The 10,538-nt window shown below is 42.4% G+C and overlaps 1 protein-coding gene across 2 annotated transcripts in view; it reads right to left on the bottom strand.

Annotated features, from left to right (window-relative positions):
* LOC106560380 (rho GTPase-activating protein 39) overlaps positions 1 to 7,265 on the bottom strand; it is a 198,374-nt gene extending 191,109 nt beyond the window's left edge. The window contains exon 1 of one of the 2 annotated variants that reach the window (XM_014123252.2): positions 6,534 to 7,265. In XM_014123252.2, the coding sequence (XP_013978727.1) occupies positions 6,534 to 6,544 (11 nt within the window). In that variant the 5' untranslated portion in view covers positions 6,545 to 7,265. The remainder of the gene's footprint in view (positions 1 to 6,533) is intronic. The other variant, XM_014123253.2, reaches the window with a different exon arrangement.
* Between the last annotated feature and the right edge of the window lie 3,273 nt (positions 7,266 to 10,538).

Genomic DNA, 10,538 nt, shown 5'->3' with positions numbered 1-10,538 from the left:
TGTTGCTTTAATATATCCACATAATTTCCCTCCCTCATGATGCCATCTATTTTGTGAAGTGCACCAGTCCCTCCTGCAGCAAAGCACCCCCACAACATGATGCTGACACCCCTGTGCTTCATGGTTGGGATGGTGTTCTTCGGCTTGCAAACCTCCCCTTTCTCCTCCAAACATAACAATGGTCATTATGGTCAATCAGTTCTATATTTGTTTCATCAGACCAGAGGACATTTCTCAAAAAAGTACTATCTTTGTCCCCATGTGCAATTGCAAACCGTAGTCTGGCTTTTTTATGGCGGTTTTGGAGCAGTGGCTCCTTCCTTGCTGAGCGGCCTTTCAGGTTATGTCGATATAGGACTCGTTTTACTGTGGATATAGATACTTTTGTACCTGTTTCCTCCAGCATCTTCACAAGGTGCTTTGCTGTTGTTCTGGGATTGATTTGCACTTTTCGCACCAAAGTACGTTCATCTCTAGGAGACAGAACGCGTCTCCTTCCTGAGCGGTATGACAGCTGCGTGGTCCCATGGTGTTTATACCTGTGTACTATTGTTTGTACTGATGAACGTTGTACCTTCAGGAGATTGAAAATTCTTCCCAAGGATGAACCAGACTTGTGGAGGTCTACAATTTTATTTCTGAGGTCTTGGCTGATTTCTTTTGATTTTCCCATGATGTCAAGCAAAGAGGCACTGAGTTTGAAGGTAGGCCTTGAAATACATCCCCAGGTACCCCCCCAATGACTCAAATTATGTCAATTAGCCTATCAGATGCTTCTAAAGCCATGACATCATTTTCTGGAATTTTCCAAGCTGTTTATAGGCACAGTCAACTTAGTGTATGTAAACTTCTGACCCACTGGAATTGTGATACAGTGAATTATAAGTGAAATAATCTGTCTGGAAACAATTGTTGGAAAAATTACTTGTGTCATGCACAAAGTAGATGTCCTAACCGACTTGCCAAAACTATAGTTTGTTAACAAGACATTTGTGGAGTGGTTGAAAAACGAGTTTTAATGACTCCAACCTAAGTGTATGTAAACTTCCGATTTCAACTGTATATCACAGCGTAGCCATCTAGATATCACTGTGATACAGTTTACTCAATGGGGAGAGCATGATTGAGTAAAGCCAGTGTGTCTACGTTTTCAGATGACTCAACACTATATAATTCAGCTACTACAGCTAGTGATTTCAGTCAACACTTAACAAAGAGCTGCAGTTAGTTTCAGAATGGGTGGTAAGAAATAAGTTAGTCCTGAATATTTCAAAAACTAAAAGCATTGTATTTGGGACAAATCATTCACTAAACCATAACCCTCAACTAAATCTTGTAATAAATAATGTGGAAATTGAGCAAGTTGAGGTGACTAAACTGCTTGTACAAAAAAAAAATGCATGAAATGAAATGTATGCATTCACTACTGTAAGTCGCTCTGGATAAGAGCGTCTGCTAAATGACTAAAATGTAATGTAAATGTTGTAGTAACCCTGGATTGTAAACTGTCATGGTCAAAACATATTGATACAACAGTAGCTATGGTGGGGAGAGTCTGTCCATAAAAAAACGCTTCTCTGCCTTCTTAACAACACTATCAACAAGGCAGGTCCTAGTTTTGTCGCATCTGGACTACTGTTCAGTCATGCGGTCAGGTGCCACAAAGAGGGACCTCGGAATATTACAATTGGGCAGCATGGCTGGCCCTTAAATGTACACAGAGAGCTAACATTAATACTACGCATGCCACCGAGGGTCTCTTTACAATAAGTCAAGAACAGACTATGAGAGGCGAACAGTACAACTTAGAGACATGGCTACATGGAATCATGAGACCGCTACAGGAATGGAAGACCCAGAGTTACCTCTGCTGCAGAGGATAAGTTCATTAGAGTTACCAGCATCAGAAATTGAAGGCAAAAAATTCTTAACAGAGTTCATGTAACAGACACATCTCAATATCAACTGTTCAGAGGAGACTGTGTGAATCAGACCTTTGGTCTGGAGTCCAAACTGGAGATTTTTGGTTCCAACCGCCGTGTCTTTGTGAGACGCGGTGTGGGTGAACAGATGATCTCAGCATGTGTATTTCCCACCGTAAAGCATGGACGAGGAGGTGTGATGGTGTGGGGGTGCTTTGCTGGTGACACTGTCTGTGATTTATTTAGAATTCAAGGCACACTTAACCAGCATAGCTACCACAGCAATCTGCAGCGATTCGCCAGCCCATCTGGTTTGGGCTTAGTGGGACTATCAATTGTTTTCAACAGGACAATGACCCAACATACCTCCAGGCTGTTTAACACTTTTTGGGTTACTACATGACTCCATATGTGTTATTTCATAGTTTTGATGTCTTCACTATTATTCTACAATGTAGAAAATAGTAAAAATAAAGAAAAACCCTTGAATGAGTGTGTTCTAAAACATTTGACCGGTATTGTATATAACGGTCTTAATGTTGCTGGACCCCAGGAAGAGTATCTGCTGCCTTGGCAGCAGCTAATGGGGATCCTTAACGCAAATACAAACATATGAATGGCAACCACACTGGGATTTAGCTGTCAAAACCCTGTGTGATTCGCTTCACTTGGCTCTCAGCAGTGCGACATAAGCCATCGTTTTGCAGGCCAGGAGTGTCCATATAGCCCCTAGCCATTTGTTTAATTTAAACAACATTGTTCCATAATGATACAGTATTAGCTAAACCTGTTCTCTTTACCAATAGTATGCAAACATCTGGTGGAACAAAAAGAAAGGAGAATGTTGTGAATCTGGTAAAATAATCTGTGGTATTGAGTATTGCTATAGCAATGTTTTATTAGTTTATCTAGGGTTTGAAGTAATGTGTATCTTGCTCAGTGGTTCTCAACTGGGTTTTATTCTCGGGACCCAAATTGAACCAGGTTATCTCAGTCGCAACCCAATATTCGCATCGCAAAAAAATTTCGGCAAAATACAATCTGGAAAAATGTCACGTGCGCTCCCTCTCTGGCCTCTAGGTCACCAGGCTGCTCGTTATAGCGCACACCTGTCACCATCACCTCCTTGATTACCTGCCCTATCTATATATGTCACTCCCTTTGGTTCCTTCTCCAGGTGTCATTGTTTCTGTTTCCTGCCTGTGCCTTGTTCGTGTTTCTTGTTTTGTTCATTTGTTTATTGAATGATGCACTCCCTGAACTTGCTTCCGGACTCCCAGCGCACACGTTACAAAAACTATCTTAATGCTATAATGCTAGTACATTTAGAAATGAACATGACAAGGGAACAACAATCCCACCTCTTTCATTGTCAATAATACAATTTTGCCCAATGTTAATAAACCCAGTGGTTTGAGACCACAAAATTGACCCAAATAGCACTGCTAATAGCTTGAAAATTCTGTGATTGAAGAAGAAATTGATTAAAAAAATGTAAGTTTATTATCATTTCTACACCCTTTCTACTTGAAGTTCTTCATTGAAGTTTAGACTAGAGTATTCTTTCATAAAAATATGTAAAAAGTATTTTTTCTTCCTCTGACTCCTTTCAAAACAAATTTGGGTCACGACCCACCAGTTGAGAACCACTGATCTAGCTGTCTTATTTGTTGTGATGAGGCAGCCTTAGACTGGCCTCATCACCATTTTAAAAGGTCTTTAAAATGCATTTCATGAAGTTGTTATTACCTAAAATGCTTAAAGGTATATACATGTGTGGTTGGATAAAGTGCACCACTCCATTGTCATGCATAGCTATCTACTAGTTTAGGTGTTCCTGACCTTAATTGTTTGCTACAGAGTTGGTTGCTCAGGTTCAAGACAGGTATGGTGAGTTAGATAATTAGCGTGTAGTTCACTGATGCTTTCCGTCTCCCTGATTAGTTCTAATCATGTTCTATTTGATGTTTCTCTGTCTTTTAAACTAGTGTAAATGTTTTGGTGCAATCATGGGTCCTCCTTATTTCCACCTACCACCTCCCTTGGCTACTCTGGGTCTACAATTGTACACATGGTGGTGGGTTAAAATCCCAAGCCCTTGTTGGGGAGACCCATAGTATTTGTTTTTGGACTGATTTTTGCAAGTCGTTGAATGGACCTGGCTGATGTGATCTCCAAGAAGCAGACTGTAGTGGAGGTGTCGTAGGATTATCTGAGGAGTTTAGGGCGGCCTGAGCCCAATGGCGGGAGCAGAGGGTAGACCTCCAGTTGCTGATGTGAGCCGTGGAGGAGCTGCTGTCGTGGAGGAGCTGCTGTCGTGGCCTCACTAGTGGAGTTGTCCTGGGAAGGTGGAGGTTACCCCAGTAGTCCAGAGGTGCCATGTCCCAACCTGGGCTACAGCTCATAAAAGCCCAGGATCTGCTGGTATTGCAGAGGCTGAGTGTGTGGGACCTGAAAGTGGAAGGAGTTCCATAGTGGGACCATATGCTGTGGTATACAGCGGTTGTACACGAAGGGTCAGTCTTGTGAGTGGGAGAGTCAGCAGCCATTTGTGTCAATTTGGAACTTTGAACATTCTAAACATTTGGGTTTTCAGTGACTGACTAATTCTCTGCAGCGCTCGCCACTGCGTTTGCAAGCTGGTGAAGGGGAGAGTAATGTGAAGATTGCAATAAAATGCCATCACTTATACCTTTTTTTAATGTGTGATTGTGTTAATTGTGACCAAAACTACTTAATTATTCAAACCATTCCATATACATGTACCATCAACTTCATTCACATTTACCATCAACTTCATTCACATTTACCATCAACTTCATTCACATTTACCATCAACTTCATTCACATTTACCATCAACTTCATTCACATTTACCATCAACATCATTCACATTTACCATCAACATCATTCACATTTACCATCAACTTCATTCACATTTACCATCAACTTAATTCACATTTACCATCAACTTAATTCACATTTACCATCAACTTAATTCTCGACAGACAGTCGATTTGAGTGTTTTCAGGTGTGTTGGCCACACCTGATATTTTTTCTTTTTTTTAACCTTTATTTAACTAGGCAAGTCAGTTAAGAACAAATTCTTATTTACAATGACGGCCTACCGAGGAACAGTGGGCAGAACGACAGATTTGTACCTTTTACCTTGTCAGCCTTTCGGTTACTGGCCCAACGCTCTAACCACTAGGCTACCTGCCGCCCCAAAAAATCTTTATTGGTTTGTGTCTTGAAATGTGGTCTTTTTGAACAGTGGGCGAAAAAAAATGCTTTTGTGAATGTTTTTTTGTTGTTTTAACCTCTTTAAAACCATAAGTTTTATAGCCTAACAAATATTTATTGAATTCTGACCATTTTTATCAGTCCAGTTACAGTAGTCTTGTTGTATGACTCAATTGAGTTCATAAACTATACTGTACAGATTCCTGGTTCAAATCAACCCTGCTGTAATATAATGTTTTACAGTAAGGAAAATTACTGTGAAATATATTACAGCATCTATGCTGTAAAACAAAATTACAGTATTAAGCTGGCAACTTTAGTGCCAGGATAATTATGTACATTTCGAGGTAAAAGTTTTACAGTGCATGCATACACCTCATTAACCGTGACATTAAGCTAAATTCTGCAAGCCACGGAGCAGGTCTCCCTCCAGTTCCCGAGCCTCCCGCCTGCTGTCGGTGGCAGATGTGGAAGCAGGAGTCGGAGCCAGTGAGGTATTTTTCTGTTTGATAAACACACTCGAATTTGCATTAAGTTCTATACACTCACGATACAAATGACGGTTGTAATTTACATACGGATGAATGACCCCTGCAACACATTTAATAGGTATAAATGATTAACTCTTGCTGAGGGAGAGAATAGGTAGGTTTGGCGCATATAACCTCACTAAAAAGGCAGGTGTAGTCTGTAGGCTATTCTCATTTGAACTCCCATATATACAGGTTTTTTTACATTTTTGGAATAGCTCATAGCTGGCTGAGCGAGATGGCAAATAGGAGTGTTCTATGGTTCTAGATGAGGCATCCTCGGCTCGCGGGTTCCTTCTCCCTCGCAGATGGTTAGCAAGCCATCGATATGCTGAGAGTTGGATAGCTAGCCCTGCCCAACTACCCATCACATCGGTGTAATAACCCCATAAATGCGTAATAACACAAGTTTGACTAGCTATGGTTTCCGGTAAAGCATATCAACTACAAAACAGTGTAGGTGTTTGTGTTGCCAGGTGAGATTCAAGGCTGAGGGGAAAAAACAGGTGCATTCACAGTGCTGCAAACATCCTCACAGAAACAGATGCTGCTCGTGCCGCTGGATCTTGACTTTCACACACCGAAGGGCTGGATAGGACAAGTCCTCCAGCTACCCGGTAAATATGGCCAACGGGAGTAACATGACCACATAAACGAATAAACTGACCGAGAGGTAGGATAGCTCAATGCCCTGTAACGTTAGCTAAGAAAAAACAGCAGATATCCTTTTGCCTCAGCTCAGTCCTGGCTAGGTCGCCAACGACGGAGCATCGCTACAGAATACATTTCATTGGACACATCAGCGACGTAAGAATATAAATCGTTTCAGCCTGACTTACCTCTCTGCCATTTTCCCGGTAGTTCCCAATTAAAATCCGTTAGTAATAATAATTCCCACAACGTCACCCATGTTGCCAAAATCGCTGTCTCCGCAGTCACCGAACTACTACTGTAGCTCTCTCCTCGATGGAATATCATGCACGAACTCTCTCCTAGCACTCAATGCCCGCTTCTCCGTCACTGAGCTGACGTCACCCAGTTTCAACCAAGAGCGCACTAACTGCGTTTCCATAGCAGCACGGAAATGCCAGGATCCCGACCCCCGAGTCTAGAAATAAGTATTCATCGTCTGATAGAATGCACCAACAACATCACGCAACAAATGATGTGACAATAACGTCGAGACCTCTTGGCAAAGTCCGTAATTCTCAAGGAAAACCCGTCCAAACACAAAACAGAAGTAATTCAGCCATTAATGTATGAATTCATTCAACATTCATCCATAGGCCTGCTGCAATGACTGACTATACTGTGTCGACTTTCCCACCGATTTTATTTTATTTTTAAATACCTTATTTGGTAGTTTCTCGCAAATTACGCTATGTATCTTCAAACATATGAATCCGCGATCGCTTTTTTCTGTAGTGGGGTACATCAATCTGGTACAAATGCATTTGTTCTCAGCTCGGGGAGTAAGAGACGGAGCGCTCTGAGTGGGGCTGGATTGCTGCTAATGATGGGCATCTGCTGCTCTGTGTCTGGAGCCTGAAGAGTGTGAAAGCAGCGCCCCCTAGTGTTCATGTGGGTTACAGACAACTCTACAGCCCTGATTGCAAAATGGCAATTTGCTTCTAACCAAGTGTTCTTTGGCTGCATTTACACAGGCAGCTCAATTCTGATCTTTATTCGACGAATTAGAATAAGCTGATCTGATTGGTCGAAAGTACAATTAGTGAAAAAAAGATCTGAATTGGGCTGCCTGTGAAAACATACGTTATGACTTCTGCAGAGTCAACAAACGAGCAAAAGGATAATATAGGAATAAGGTGGAATCATATTACACAGGCTCCGAAGCCACCGTATGTGGCACCAACCCAGAAGATTGGGTGAATTCACTCTCAGAGGCCGATGTGAGTAAGGTCTTTAATCAGGTCGACACCAGCAAGGCCGCAGGGCCCGATGTTATTCCAGGGCGCATTCTCAGAAAATATGCAGAACAGCTGCCAGGCATATTCACTGTAATTTTCAACCGCTCTTTGTCCCAGTCTGTAATCCTCACATTTTAAGATGACCACCATCATTCCTGTTCACAAGAATTCTAAGGCTTCATGCCACATCTGTAATCATCAAGTGCTTTGAAAGGCTGGTTATGGCACACATCAACTCCATCATCCCAGACACCTATTGACCCACTCCAATTTGCATACCACCCCAACAGGTACAAAAGTATCTATATCCACAGTAAAACGAGTCCTATATCGACATAACTTGAAAGGCCGCTCAGCAAGGAAGAAGCCACTGCTCCAAAACTGCCATAAAAAAAGCCAGACTACGGTTTGCAACTGCACATGGAGACAAAGATCGTACTTTTTGGGGAAATGTCCTCTGGTCTGACGAAACAAAAATAGAACTGTTTGGCCATAATGACTATCGTTATGTTTGGAGGAAAAATGAGGAGGATTGCAAGCCGAAGAATACCATCCCAACCGTGAAGCACGGAGGTGGCAGCATCATGTTGTGGGGGTGCTTTACTGCAGGAGGGACTGGTGCACTTCCCAAAATAGATGTCATCATGAGGGAGGAAAATTATGTGGATATATTGAAGCAACATCTCAAGACATCAGTCAGGAAGTTAAAACTTGGTCGCAAATGGGTCTTCCAAATGGACAATGACCCCAAGCATACTTCCAAAGTTGTGGCAAAATGGCTTAAGGACAACAAAGTCAAGGTATTGGAGTGGCCATCACAAAGCCCTGACCTCAACCCTATAGAAAATATGTGGGCAGAACTGAAAAATTGTGTGCGAGTAAGGAGGCCTACAAACCTGACTCAGTTACACCAGCTCTGTCAGGAGGAATGGGCCAAAATTCACCCAACTTATTGTGGGAAGCTTGTGGAAGGCTACACAAAACATTTGACCCAAGTTAAACAATTTAAAGGCAATGCTACCAAATACTAATTGAGTGTATGTAAACTTCTGATCCACTGGGAATGTGATAAAATAAATAAAAGCTGAAATAAATCATTCTCTCTACTATTATTCTGACATTTAACATTCTTAAAATAAAGTGGTGATCCTAACTGACCTAAGACAGGGAATTTTTACTTGGATTAAATGTCAGGAATTGTGAAAAACTGAGTTTAAATATATTTGGCTAAGGTGTATGGAAACTTCAGACTTCAACTGTATGTAATGAACAGAATGCTGTTCATTGACTATAGCTCAGCATTCAACACCATTGTCCCCAAGCTTGTCATCAAGCTTAGGATAATGGGACTGAACACCTCCCTCTGCAATTTGATCCGAGACTTCCTGACGGGCCGACCCCAGGTGGTGAGGGTAGGCAACGTCACCTCCACCACGCTGACCCTCAACATGGGGGCCCCACAGGTGTGTGTGCTAAGTTCCCTCCTGTACTCCCTGTTCACCCATGACTGCGTGGACACGCACGACTCCAACACCATCATCATGTTTGCTGACGACACAACGGTGGTAGGCCTGATCACCGGCGATGATGAGACAGACTACAGGGAGGAGGTCAGTGACATGGCAGTGTGGTGCTGGAACAACAACGTCTCCCTGAACGTCAGTAACACCAAGGAGCTGATCGTGGACTACAGGAAACAAAGGGGGGGGGGAGCATGCCCCCATCCACATTGACAGGGCTGCAGTGGAGCAGGTCGAGAGCTTCAAGTTCCTCTTTGTCCAAATCACTAAGGACTTAAAATGGCCCACACACACTCGCACAGTTGAGGTTGAAAAGATTTGGCATGGGCCCTCAAATCCTCAAAAAGTTCTGCAGCTGTACCATTGAGAGCATCTTGACTGGCTGTATCGATGCTTGGTATGGCAATAGGACTGCCTTCGATTGCGTGGCGCTACAGAGTGTGGTGTGAACAGCCCAGTACATAACTGGGGCCGAGCTCTCTGACATCCAGGACCTCTATATCAGGCGGTGTGAAAGGAAGGCCCGGAAAATCATTAGACTCCAGCCACAGCCTGTTCTCTCTGCTTCTGCACGGTGAGCGGTACCGGTGCATCAAGTCTGACACCAACAGGCTCTTGAACAGCTATTATCTCCAAGCCATAAAGCTGCTAAACAGCTAACTAAATAGCTAACAAAATGGCTACACAGACTGAGTTGACCCTTGTATTTTATTTATATTTTGCACTGTCTCTATGCACACTCACAGGGCCATACAAACTCACGCACACTGACACTCCAACAAACACTCACTCCATCATTTTCTCACACACACACATAATATGCACGTACATTTGTACTGACTCTACACACACGCACACTCACATACAATCATCATATGCGCTGCTGCTACTCTGTTTATCATATACATATACTATACATATCTACCTCTATCACTCCAGTATCCCTGCACATTGTAAATATGGTATTGACCCTGTATATAGTATGCTTACTTACTTTCTCGTGTTCTCCTTATTTCTATTTCTCATGTGTTTATGTTCTACCTTATGCAATACTGAACAAAAATATAAACGCAACATCTAAAGTGTTGGTCCCATGTTTCATGAGCCGAGTTAAAAGTTCCCATAAATGTTCCATATGCACAAAAAGCTAATTTCTCTCAACTTTTGTGCACAAATTTGTTTACATCCCTGTTAGTGAGCATTTCTCCTTTGCCAAGATAATCCATTTACATGACAAGTGTGACATATCAAGAAGCTCATTAAACAGCATGATCATTACACAGGTGCACCTTGTGCTGGGGACAATAAAAGGCCACTATAAAATGTGCAGTTTTGTCACAACACAATGCCACAGATGTCTCAAGTTTTGATGAAGTGTGCAATTGGCATGCTGACT

The sequence above is a fragment of the Salmo salar genome, chromosome ssa10 (assembly GCF_905237065.1).
Source record: "Salmo salar chromosome ssa10, Ssal_v3.1, whole genome shotgun sequence".
In the NCBI taxonomy this organism is placed as follows: Eukaryota; Metazoa; Chordata; class Actinopteri; order Salmoniformes; family Salmonidae; genus Salmo; species Salmo salar.
The sequence above is the reverse complement of the archived record's forward strand: the minus strand, read 5'-3'. Positions and strand labels throughout refer to the sequence as shown.